Source organism: Melospiza georgiana, chromosome 1, assembly GCF_028018845.1.
Source record: "Melospiza georgiana isolate bMelGeo1 chromosome 1, bMelGeo1.pri, whole genome shotgun sequence".
In the NCBI taxonomy this organism is placed as follows: Eukaryota; Metazoa; Chordata; class Aves; order Passeriformes; family Passerellidae; genus Melospiza; species Melospiza georgiana.
The window spans coordinates 93882945-93896706 of NC_080430.1; the positions used below are offsets into that span (position 1 = coordinate 93882945).

Sequence of the window (13762 nt, forward strand, 5' to 3'; positions counted from 1 at the left end):
AGGGGAAATTGCAATGGTTTGCATAATGAAAAGATTCTTCACAACAAGAATGGCCAAACATAAAAGGTACCCAGAGAGGCTGAATATCTCCATCCTTGGAGATATTCAAAACTCAAAAAGGGCCTTATCAACCTGCTGTACTGTGCTAAGCAAGAAGTTGGACAAGGTGACCTCTTGAGGTCCCTTCCAACTTGCACAAGTCTGTGATTCTACAGAAGTGATGACTTTGTTAAATTTGAAGAAATACTTTCATACCTACCAGAAAATTTAAATAAGGTTAAATTACTTTTAAAGACAGAACTTCTGGTGCATTCCAACTGACCTACATGATGGGTGGTTCAAGGTGACCATCCTTTATTTACCTTAATCTGTTTTCTAGTTTTACAACTGCTTTGTTTTTCTGAGAATGACACAGAAGAGCTAGGATTTATTGGCAAATGTGGATTATGAGTTATTTCTTTGCTACATCTTTTAACAGCAATCTTTAAAGACCATGCCTGAGCAAAATGGACTGCAGTGGTATAGCTGATACTCTTGAAAGAATGCATATTTCAAAATATGAAATAAAACAGTCTCATTATTGGAAGAAGAGTTTGCTCCATGTAGAAAAGAAAAAAAAAAAAGGGACATCAGTGGTTTGCTCCATATGAAAGCACCTTAAAGATATGATTCTCAAAAAGGGATTATCACGTCATTTGCTTTCAAGCTTTGTTAGGTTTTTCTTTTCAGTTTCTGTTTTTCCCTAAGCTGTATGAGGCATTGTGGAAGGAGGTTCTAGGGAAGAAATCCTGTAACAAAGCCAAGTAATTCACCTTTGGAACTCTGCCAGAATAACTCTTTCATAGGCTTGTGGACACCTTGGGCTTCCTACATTTGCTAAGGACAATTCTTTTACCTTACTGTTTGTTGTTTTTCTTTACTGAAGGAGACGACAGTCAGTCAGGGTGCCTTTGGCTACTTGTGAGTCAGAGCTCCTCTTTCTACAGAGTCTGCATTTGTGTGTATAAAATGTCTGGATGACTTAATGTATTTCTTCTGGCACATTCCTTCTAGATTTTCTGTGGGGTAAGGTCAGCTGGTGAATGCTTGTTTGCTATATTTCCTTCTGTTGATATACTGCATTTGCTGAAAACAGGCAATGTTCTGCCATTTCCTATTGCACTCGTTCTTTATGTGACCCTGATCTTTCCAGTCAACTGCCTGGAAAATCCAGCATTACTTAACTTGAAATTTCAAATTTACCATTAAAATTTTGAATAAATAAGTTCCACTAGGAAAGAAAGATTAATACAAATATAGAGTCACAGAATGGTTTGAGCTGGAAGTGATCCTAAAGATCATCTAGTTCCAACCCCCCTGCCATGGGCAGGGACACCTTCCATTAGACCAGGTTACTCAGAATCCCATCCAATTGGGCCTGGAAGACTTCCAGAGATGGGGAGTCCAGAAACTCACCAAGCAACCTGTTCCAGTGTCTCACTACCCTTTATAGTCAAGAGTTTCTTTCCAATGTCTAATTGAATATGCCTCTAAGAAAGACTGTCTGTACTTTATCATTTTAGTTTTCTGACTACCCAGAAGCAATTTCTGTCCCACTGTACTCTTAGAAACATGTTCAGTTCAGGAGACTCCCACATTTAATCTGATTAACTCATTAGATATCTCTCTCTGTATAATCACATATTGCATTAGATGCATTCCCCAACCTAGAACAAACTTCACAAGGAGCTTCAGCAAGTGTTTCAAATTATTTCATTACTACTACAATAACAACATACATTCAAGTAAGGAAGTGGTGGACCCCACTGAGAAGCAGAAGATCCAGGCTGTGGTAGACAAGAGACATGTCAGGGATGGTGGAACAGTGTGGAAAGTGACCCTTCTCAAGTGCATGTGTACAGATAAGGACAGGTGAAGAGAACAGCATTGTGGCAGAAGCTCTCACAGCAGAAGGAGGTGCTAATTTGAAGTGCCTGTTTGCCAAGGCACACAACATGACAACAAACCAGAAAAGTTACAGCTCTGTGTGCAGGTACAGAGTTACAGTCAAACTAGGAAATGTGGGGGCATAGGAACAATGGATGGATACAGGTTCTTTAGGAAGGACAAGACAGGATGGAGAGATGGAAAATTGCCCTTAAAAGTGAAAGAGCGGGAACACTTTCCCTTAGGATGGCTAATGAGCCAGTTGAGGGAAGTTGTGGTAGAATTAGAGGGCTCAACAACATTGTGGTAGATGTCTATTGTAAAGATCCTGATAAGGAAGAAGCTGATGAATCTTTCTTTTAACAGCTGGAATTAGCCTCATCTTTGCAAACCCGGATCCTCACTGGGGGATTGACACAGCCCAATATCTGCTGGAAGGGCAACACAGCGGGGCAGAGTAATTCCAAGAGATTTCAACATTGTCTCTGCTAACATCCTCACACACAAAATGGTAACTAGACAAGGTGGTCAGACATTTCCACAGTTTGACCAAAGAAGCTGCGAAGAGTTTATTTATCCTTGGAGATATTCAAAGCTCATCTAGACAAGGTGCTGAGCCACCTGCTCTAGCAGATCTCACTTTGAGAAGAGATACAGCACCTGTTCACCTCCAGAACTCCCAGAGAAAAAGATCTATTTTTCTCTGATTTTATGACTATATAGAATGGATTTAGACAAAAAACAGGACTGTCCAAAGGGCTGCTCAAGGCACAGGCAGGACAAACTAGCTTGCAGAAAGCCATGCTTCCTGGCTCATGCTACTGAGTATAGTGACCCATGATATGATACAAGATATAAATGGAAGAAAGATCACTATAGCAGACTTCTCTGATGGATACTGTAGAAATGTTAGGTGGTCCTAAAGAAATTATAAATATGCATGGAAGACTCTACCCCACAGACATCATGGCTTCCTTAGCAAGAACAATGGAATTTCAGTTATGAGAGAGAGACAAGCATGAGATGCAGACATAAAATTGCGATGTAGCTGAGTCTAAGGGCTGGGCCTATGTGCCCACCCAGAGCACTTGGTCATTAATCTTCATAAATATCAAGGACCTCCCTTGCTAACATCAGCATATATGAGGCAGAGGACTGATCTGAGACAAAGGTGATTGAGCTACCTGCCTTAACAACAAAGCATTTGAATAATTGGCACAGGAGTTTTCCCAGTGGGAATCTCAGACAGTTTCACAGAGTCCTCCAGGTGATTCCTACGATACCTAGGCCAACTGATAAGGCTTACTTATATGCTTCAGTATTTGATTAACATGATAAATGGAGAATCTCCTTATGTCAGAGGTTCCAGAGGGAAATTTCTGCTGAAGAAATGACCAAACTACACCGAGAAACTCTACTCTATGCTCTCTGTGCAGATGCAGTAATGATTGTGTATAAAATATTGTACACCCTTAAGATAGTTAAAATAAGTTTTGGTAGGTTTTGTTTGGTTGTGTGCATTAAATTTTTAAGTACACTGTCCAAGGGTGAATCAGTTCCAGCATCTGTGACAACACAAAACAAGCAAAGCACTTTTGCAGAGGTAGAAGGTCAAATTTCTGATGCCTGCTTATACACCTTTTTCACACTGAAGGAGAGAATCATGTCCTGGATAAAAAATGACCACACAAACTGAGGCAATAGGAAAACTTAGTTTTATAAAGGCCAGGCACTAATAAATATGTGGTACAGAACTAAAATTAGAGTAGTCTAATATAGTAGTATATTATAGTATAGTAGTATATAGAAGTATAGTCAATTAGAGTGAGTTCATCACGATCCAACTAAAGCAGGCATTTGAGCCACAATTTATCAACTGTTCATATGATTTCTCATTGAGATTCTCTAATGGACAGGGCATTCAAAAGCCAGCACAGGACATTCAAAAGGAAATAATCAAATTTGTTTCTACTTTTAAACACCCCATCTCAAATGGAACAGCAGTATTCTCTTTCTAGTAGCACTCAGAAAGACAGAGCCTTGCAGGTGTTCTGTAGTTATTTACAATTCTTACACTGCGTCTGAAATAGACCTGGCCTTCATAAGTGAAGACAGTGAAAAATGTGCCCTCTGCAAGTTCAGTATGGCAATATACACCGTTCCTCATAACTTCTCCAGTAACTGCACTCTGTTTAAGAATCACAAATCAAACTTCCCATTCTACTCAATTTACTGTGAAAAATAAAAACAACATGATCATTTCAGACACTGTTTCTGGAACCTGAAAAATGTGTAGGCCCATGAGTGTAATAATAATTACAAATTCTATAAAAGTATATTATCTCCATATCCTTCCAGTGACAGCTTACAGTTGGACAAATATTTATTTTACCTGTTTAGATAACTGCTCTTCACAGAGTTTGTAGAGTGTATAGAATTTTTGACTGAGGATTTGGTTGTCTCGGAAACCAGCACTTGCCAGCTTGACTCGCATAATAATGCTACGGTCAGGCACCATCATGGCAACTGTGCGAAACTGAATCTTCAGATTTTCGGGGAGCTCCTGTCGTCCTGCATAGCCAGGGTTCTGAAAATGCAATTTATAAATCCACACAATATATAATGATAGCAGGCTAGGAAGTTTTATCCTTCCTGGTAACCATTCAGCAAATGCAGGAGCACATGCATGATTACAAAGGATAACTTGAGCATGATGTACATGTCAGTGCACAGTTGCCTCAGTAGTGCATTTCATGAAGTATGGAGTATCACACATTATTTGGAGATGTCCAAGACTAAAAGATATAGACAGACAGCCACTTACAGATCTTGCTGCAGCTCTTTTTTAAATGGTTACTTCCTCAGAGTCTTGACAGTGTTGGAGGTTACTGTCCCCTGTGAGCATTCCCAGACCATTTCAGTGCAAAGCCAGTCAAGCAGTGCAAGCCATTACTGAATATAATTTAAACAAATGGATCTGACCTTTCTCTGAAGATGTCTAAGTCATTCATATGAGTACTGCATGGCTCAGTTGTGACAACTGTAGTCACTAGCTGTGCAGTGATAACTTCTTTCATCTCTTTCAGCTCTTTCCTGTCTTCCACCTGGCCTTTGTATGGCACTTATTTGCCCTCTTTTTCAAATTACAGTGATAACATTAACACTTTTTCAAAGGTAGGACCCCCTAAAATAAAGACAAAGGCTTCTATTTTGAGTGGGTATTTAGGTAGCTACGGAGGGAGAGATACAAAGGTGATTTTAAGGTATTCTTATACTTTCCTGCTGCTTTGCCTCCTACACTGCTAGAAGCAGTCCACAGGCACCAAAGATAAATCTTCAGGAGGCCAGTGAATCAGAGTGAGGGTGGTTTCCCTCATGCTGTCTTCCAGGACTGAGGTCAAAAACTTATTCACAGGTGGTAAAATAGTGACCAGGCCAGCTACAGTAGTTCTTGCAGTGGTTAATTCTGTTTTATTTTGACAGACTTTGACTAAAAATATGAGAGGGTTAAGATTAATCTCCATCTGTCAAATATTCAACTAAAAAAGTCCTTAAAATACATAGTTAATGATAAATGCATACCTCAAAATCCAGTTAAAAATATGAACAAGAGAAAATTATATCATAATTATTTTACTAAATTATTGTTCAAGTTTCATTAACTATTTTCTAACAGACAGTGCCAATGTTTCAACAGGGAAATTTCAATAGGAAATGGAATAGAAAAGTTTTTTCACAATGATGCCATTTACATGTATTTACAGACATACCATAGTGAGAAATATACCAAATTCTCTGTCCATGTCAACAACGTCACCATCAGTGAAAGTGAACTTAAGTTTCTTCTTTTTCTTACACTGAAGTACGATATATATCTGCTGAGCTGCCACTGATAAAACTGGGAGTTCAATGCGGTTAAATTCATCAAAGCAACCCCACGCACCCGACTGAGCTAAACCTGAGAAAAGGAAAAAGAGAAATATTCTCTTAAAATAGCAGATCAAACAAGAGTAATTTATATACAAAATAGAACATGTTCTATAGAACTTTGTGTAATGTGAGAAGAGCAGGGAACATGAACACAGGGAGAATAAAATGAGAAGTAAAAACTCAAAATAAGTTGGGCTGTGCATTAATGACACTCAGAAAAAGTATCACCCCTTGAAAGATACATAAACTTCTTTACAAAGAATCCTAGACTTCTACAGCAACCATTAGACAGAAAGCGTTAATTAATACTGTATATAGTAGCACAAGCGTGCATATAGCATGGAAACTCATCTATGCAGGGGATGAAGTTGTCAAAGATGAGCTTGAGAAACACCGACCTAAATGAAAAGCACAAAACCAAATAGAGACCATTACATTTCTGACAGAGGCATTGTAGCATTTTATAACAATTAATTCATAGGTTAAAAATTACTGGAGATTAACATCTTACTGTTCAAGATAGAGGAAAGAATCTGATGTTACACTTAGAATTGTTACTTGGAACAGACCATGGTGTTCTGGATGGACAGTAGTACCCCACAAATATAATGAAATTAATGGCTTTTGGGAGAGTCAAGTATTCCTTCTTCTCTATCGTGCTAACAGGATTGAAATAGGAGAGTCTACGGTGACAGCCTTCCAGAGCAGTAGAGGGAAATCTACATAATCCTCTGCTCTTTCACACCCCTTTCACAAGAGACAAAGGCTAGTAAGTCTATGCAGGAGCTTCATGGATGCCACCCCTCCCTTCCCAAAGAACACACTGGACAAGTATTTCCAATTGCCTGGGCCCATCCCTAGAACTGTTCTGAAGTGGAGTTCAATTCACTCCTCTGAGTGGTGGAGCTCAGCTTGGCTTAAGCAGTTTGAAGGCAGCACTAAATGCAGAAATAGGGCACATGTCCAAGAAAAGGCATTTGTGTTTGCAATGTTGAATAACCATGCCCAGAGCTCCCCTGAACCCCATACTTTATATGGCAATGCCTATAGGACTGGTAAAATATATCTATGGGTGGTTTATGTGCAATGTCAATTCCTTAAGAGCTTTAGATAGTTCAAGAGAAAGTATTCAAAAATCAATAACAATACTATGAAGACATATGCTTTTACTTTATCTTGTTTTCTTTTGATTTTTTTCCTTTCTCTTGCCTTTGCTCAGCCTGTTCTTCTCATAATATGCTACTTCTTTTCCCTCTACTTTTCCTTGTCTGATCTCTTTCCCTTTAAGATGCTGCCCCAAGTGCCCTTAATGCCACTTTTATGTTTCTTTCCTGACATCCATTTTTTATGTTTTTTCATGCCCATTAACCAATTATTTTAATAATGTTGCATCAATTGGTCTTTTTTACCCATGCAATTTTGGAAGAAAAGAACTAGTGTTGAACCCGGTCAAAATCACTGGTAGTACAACCAAAATTGGCTTCTTAAGGCTTAATTCAGTCAGGGCAATACTGCAGATCTCCCATGAAAATTATCTCAATTCCTTCTGTAACCTTTCCCTAAACTGCTTCTAATTAATTTCTATGATATTATAAGGAAAAAAGATACTCCAAAGTAAAAGAATCTGAAGAGAATGAAAAGTTACATGAGCTTAATTAAAAAAAATTAAAAGCAAGTGGAATATATATAAATACCACAATGCCATACTGATACACAGATTGAAGTAATTCTATCAAAAGTTACCAAATTTAAAACATTAAATACCCAATCCTACCAATCCTACTGTCTTTGCCATTTGTTCCTTGACTTCACTGGTGTGGCACCAAGTCCTTTAACTGATGTTCCTCTCCTTTTGTGAGGAATATTTGGGTCCTGGATGCCCTCAACAGCCCTTCCTGAGGCTTCTATCCAGACTCTGTCTTCCAGTCCAGGAGTTCCACTGTAGCTCAGGCAGGTCAGAACTGTACTGTGTGCAGGGCTGTGCACAGTCCCACCTCCTCTTATCCTGAATTGCTGAATGAACTTCCTGGAGGAGCCCACAGCTCCACAGAGTTACCCCAGTTCTGCCTCCTGCTGGTTCTGACTAAACTTCTCAGACAAATCCTGAATCCAGCTGGTCATTTCACATTATCTGATGTCACTGGACTGCTGATGGGGACAAGCTGCCAACAGCCTGCCCTGCTGTGGGATTGTGCCCTGCTGAGTGAAGCCCCTGCCTCTGTGCTGATCTCCCTGAGCTCCTGGTCCATTTTCCCTCATGGAGCTGCCCCATTCTTGCAGCTCCCTGAAACAAACTTATTGCAGAGATTTTTCAAATTCTTTTGTCACCTTTTTTAACATGTGCTATATGACTCCTAGGATCCATCCTACAAAGAAACCAAAAAAAGTGATTTTTCCTGCCTTGTTTCTTAAACATAAATATCTACTCTTTGGGATGAACAAGGAAAATCTCTAAAGCTGGATAGTTTTTAACTAAGAAACTTAGTTCTGTATAATATTGTCTCTTACACTTACTGTCTGTATCTTAGAGGTTTTTGAAAGTAATTTCTCTATAGAATGGTGAGGTTCAGTTCTGACCAAATAATGCTTCCTTTGGGAAAGGAAAAAAAAATCACTTGTTCTGTAATGCCACCTGCTGCATGGAGTTAGGAAACCTCATTCTCAGACAAAGCCAATATCCCACAGCTTTGAATAAACTCAGTTCTTGTGAAATTATTTCATTCTGGTGGTATTGAAAAAGGAAAGAAAATACACATCTATGCTAAAAACACACACAAGCACAGGAACAGCAAGCAAACTCTCTGCTGCAAAACAGCTCAGAGACAATGTAATTTTGTCATATTGTGAATTAAATTCTGTTCCCATGCTGAACATATGATGGTTATCAAATACAGAAATGGAGTAAAAGCAGAAAATAAATGGCAGGACTAAAGAGTTCTTTAATTATATCTAAAAAATATGGCAACACCCCTGCCCCAATCACTACAGACATCCTACAAACCTGGTTCTCAAACGATGAAAGATTTTCACAGAATAGCTATTAGCCCCCAGACTATAAAATGCATATCTGCAATGCAGAGCCATGTGTCCTTACATGTTTTTTTCCACATTTTTCCCCAGATTTTACACAGGACTAGAGCTATAGTGATATAATTCAATGGAAATGTCACTGAAACAAAGCTCTGTCTAGCCAAAGCACAATCCAGAAGCAGCAAACTAAAAAGTAATCATTGATCCTAAAAGAATTTACAGAATGCCAGACTTGTGTATTCACCTTCTAAATTAAGATAAATATAAAATCTTACATTAAGTATTGCATTAAATACCAAATCACAAAAAGTTACTTCAGGTAAGACTGGAATTGCTTGACTGTAACTATAGAAAAGAGAACCAAAGCAAACACAACTTTATAGCCACCCAAAGGAAACTACAGACAAAAGGTTTTCTGAAGGGTATCCACCAACACTTTTCAGGAACAGTGATCAAGTATTCCTGGTTCGCTATTCATGGCCAATTTCAACACTGAATTTGATATATGGGAAAACTTGAAAATTCATCTTTCCACTTGCATCCCTGGTACTGTCTCAGGTTACCTCTGGTCCAGTTCAGATGACAAGTTGTATCTGAATCTACCTTTGGTTCAAATTTGACAAACAAAACTATCAAAGATCAAAGTCCAGGCCTTGAACATATCAACTAAATCATCTGCCTATGAATTTCTTGAGTCACACAGAAAAACAAAGCAGATAGAAACAGGGAAACAGAAAGACCAAACCTCAGCTCTGACCACACCAGAAGAGCTTCAAATCATAATTTTATAGTGTACAATATAGGTTATATTAGTTATCTTATCATTTTCTATATTTTTTTTTTTCTGAAGATGAAATGTCTTGTCTTTACAGAAGTCTGGAAACATGCCTGCAGACAGGACACCACCACCTCTCCCTGCCTCTTTTCTCCTCACTGGTAAACCTGCAAATATCTGATGACTTGACCCACAGCACCAGATAAAGTGAAAAGCTTGGGTTGCAAACTCCGGTGATGAAGCACCAAACCTAGCACAGACATGGAATTCTGAAAAACTTCCCATTGTGAGCACTGAAATCTGCAGTGTGTTAATGAGAAGTTTCTTATCAGTCTGCATGAAAGAGCTTCTAAAGCTGAGAAGAAATATCCTTTTTTTCCATTGAAGACCTTATGTGCAGTAAAGAATCTTTATCTGAACTCACTTTGCCCTTTATATTAAATCAAAAAGAGCTCATTTCCTTCCCTAACTTCAATATATCCCCTCTTCAAGAAATTGCAGATATTTTAAAGACATAAAAAGGTGATTGCAAGCCAGGCCCTTGCAAGTAGTGACACTAAGCCCAAAACAACTGACTTTAAATGCCCCTTCACAAATGAAAGCATCAATGACTTATGTAAGAACAGAATCTTACTTTTACTGCCAGACACACAACAGCCATATGAATGCTGGAAAACCCACACTATTCAAGCTCTATTCAGCTAAATCTATTACCTAATTCTCAGGCAAGTTCTCAGAGAAGCAAGCTATGATCCCACTTGCAAATTTACTGAAGTAAGCAGTCACAGGCATCACGGTTGCTTGAGCAGCAATTAGATGAGTTCTATAAATATTTTTTCCGAGCTCATATTGAACACCAGCATGCCATTAAGTGAGGCAGCCAGAGAAGGACACATTACACAGTATGACTTTGCTTCTGAAGCATATGATGACAATACTACATGGAAAATGGTCAGCTTGTAGAAAAACAAGAGAAAAAGAAAACTGAGCCCTAAAACTCAACTTGTGCTTTTAGACAGATTTTGTGTCAAGTTTTAATAAAAGAAAGCAATGACAAGCTGCACTACTGCCTCGATCTGAAATGGGAAAGGATAAGTTACCAAAGTGCTCAGGATAAGAAGACAGAAAAAAGCAAGGATACAAACCTAGGTGTCTGAACTGACATGAGTCACAAACAGTTTAATACAAAGAAGTGAAATCACCATGGAGCCAGGAAAAGAGGTGCTTACAGAAAGAGATACAAATATTCTCACAAAAGGAGCAGAGCAGAAGACAACAGTTTGGTGACATCAAAGATGAACCCACTGCAAGGAGGAACAAAAGCTCACATCTCCCTTACAGACTGATGATTGCAGATACAGGCAGAAACCCAGCAGATGACTGTGCTTGGCATTATGAGCATACTCAGATATCCCAGGCCTCTTCTGTCTAATACAATGAGCAAAATAAACCTGTGACACTAAAGGTCTGCACACATGATAAGAGATGTGCAAGTAAAACTTGGCCCAAATCTGTGGGAGTTACTTGCGACCTTAACTGAAGGTATTCACATGCATAGGCAGTTCAATTTCTAGCTCAGAAATGTTCCTCTGCTTAAAAAATCATGGCCAGCTTCACTGGCTTCTTAATTGAAACTAAATATTATCTCCAGATCATATTTTAGCCTTAAGGAGATACCACAACAGTGAAAATTTTGTTTATGATGCCTTGTGTTATAGTTAAAAGCCCATCACTCACAGAAAATGGTGGTGTTCTGTGGTCTGTCAGTTGATATATAAACACAGCTATATACAACAAAACAGATCATTATAACAAAATTTGGAATCACTGATTACTGCTTACAAAACTAAATTCAAAATTTTGCTAATCATGAAGAGTTAGCAGAGTTTGACCACTGTGTCATTTTCCTGGTTTCTAGTTAAATTTTAAGACACTGCAACACTTTGCATATTTCCCTGCCTTGCACAACGTCATTAAGCTTCACATTTGATTGTCTTGTTCGACACAAAAATAGCAAATAATAAATATAAATCCCATCCACATGGAAGGGGTAGGATAGAAGCATTAAAAAACACTCAAACAATAGAAAGGATTAAAAGGAAAAAAAGAAAATAAGACATAGATGGGAAACACCATTGAAGAATATTCAAACAAAAAAGTACTGGAAAACATGCAGGAAGAAAGAAAGGAAAAATCAAATAAAATCAAATATCAGGTAAAGTTGATGAGTGTCTGGAAATAAGAGGAAACAGAGGTGAAAATGCTTTCCAAATCATTGCTAACTCATTACACTGAAGGGGCAAAAACTTACAACTCTAAAAAGAATAAATAAAAGGTATTTTCTTACCTTTATAGATACGACCAAGTCCTCTGTAGTCCATTTGGTCTGAACAATTGAAAACCACAACATACTTTCCCAGGCATTTGCCCATGTCTTTAGTTGTCTCTGTTTTCCCTGTCCCAGCAGGTCCTGCTGGTGCACCACCCATACTCATGCCCAGGGCCTGTGCCAGAGTGATGTAACACCTAAAGACAGGACAAACAGATCTGTGAATCTTTTCCTAACATTAATTACTTGAAGTCCATCAATGCAACCACAACAGACGGATTATCCAGAGTTGAGGAAGGGGGCAGAAATGTATTTCCATGTGGTGAGTCCTCAGTCACCCCCTTGCACACTGTGAAGCTGAGTTACCAGGACCAGCTTTGCTCCACCTCAAGAAAAGCACTCATCCAGCACAGTCATGACTGCAACAGCCCAGGAAATCCACAGTTCCGTTCTAAATGCTGAATACCAAAATACTGTAGCATTGTGATTTTCTCAAACTATCATACACCCTCCATTACAGCCTCATTTTCTCAGCACCCAGAGCCACTGGATTTCTGCCTTTTCCCCCTCTTTCCATGTTCCCAGATTACTCATGATGGGCTCTCTGATCTGGCAGTAGGACGGCACAGAGGCTGGAAGCACCTCTTGTTCTTGACATTTCCATAGCAGCATGCCAAACCACAGCACTGCTGCCAGTCATGCGAGATCTTTGAGCTCCAGGAGGGCAATGGATGAGAGGAGAGATTGCAACGGGCAATGGAGAAAGAGGAGGAATCTGAGTCCTATGACCATCTTCTTCTTCAGCCTCCATCCTGGGTTGAGATCCTCGGGTTTAAGTCTCAGCCTCCCCAGATGATGTGGAGGTTACTGAAGGGTGTAAGGAAGCCTGTTGTTCTAACCTCCAATGCTCCAAAATCACAGCAAACACATTTTAGCACTGTGAAGCTCAATAGCTTTACGATATATGTGGGGAGATAAAATGGGCATTTGAAAAAATCCCAAATGATAGCACCTAGTATGACTTCTTAAGAAACCACAGAATACTCATTCTAATACAATAGCAGTAAGAATGATTTTTCACCTTATTACTCAGTGATTAGTTAAGAGGCCACAATTTAACACATAAAAAATAACATTCCTAACAATTCTGCTACTGAAAACAAAGTAAGGACAAACTGAATATACAGCACAAGTTCTATGCTGACCTTTCACTTCATTTTTGGTGTGTGCCATGACATGGACTGGGTCTGATAGGAGGTATAGGAGCATTCAGTTTTAGTGCCATTATCTTAATGCAATGTACCACCAGCTGTGTGTATTTATCACATACTTAGGGAATCTCGCTGAACATGAAATCATTAGCCAAACAGGACTTGGCTCCAAGCTGATTAATGGAACAAAGACACCATTACCTGAAAATTTTCAGAAGATCAGACAATTCCACGCAGCAGTATTATAAATATTAAAATGGAGAAAACCCACAACGGGAATAAAATCTGTTGTGTAACATTGCTTAGGAACATTAGTTTCCCATGCTAACATTAGGAAACATCTCTGCTTCAAATACCCTTTCAATGTGTGATAGTGGGTAGATTCCAATCCCTGCAGCTTTGTTTGGCTCTTCCAGGTATGTCCAAAGAGAGATATGCCTGCACTTTCTGTTGATTATTATAGTTTAAACTCATTTAAAAGGCTTGTTTTATTCAATCACATCATCTTGTGCTCATTTTCAATCTTGTGTGACATGGCATCTTGTAGAATCATAATATATC

At 38.9% G+C, this 13762-nt stretch overlaps 1 protein-coding gene across 1 annotated transcript in view; it reads right to left on the minus strand.

Moving 5' to 3' along the window:
* The window catches only part of LOC131087332 (dynein axonemal heavy chain 5-like), a 149278-nt gene that overhangs the window by 87261 nt on the left and 48255 nt on the right, over nucleotides 1-13762 (minus strand). Inside the window, exons 42-44 of the mRNA XM_058030916.1 lie at nucleotides 12009-12187; nucleotides 5697-5884; nucleotides 4319-4513 (exon numbers count right to left, since the gene is read on the minus strand). Coding sequence (XP_057886899.1) covers nucleotides 4319-4513; nucleotides 5697-5884; nucleotides 12009-12187 — 562 coding nt within the window. The remainder of the gene's footprint in view (nucleotides 1-4318; nucleotides 4514-5696; nucleotides 5885-12008; nucleotides 12188-13762) is intronic.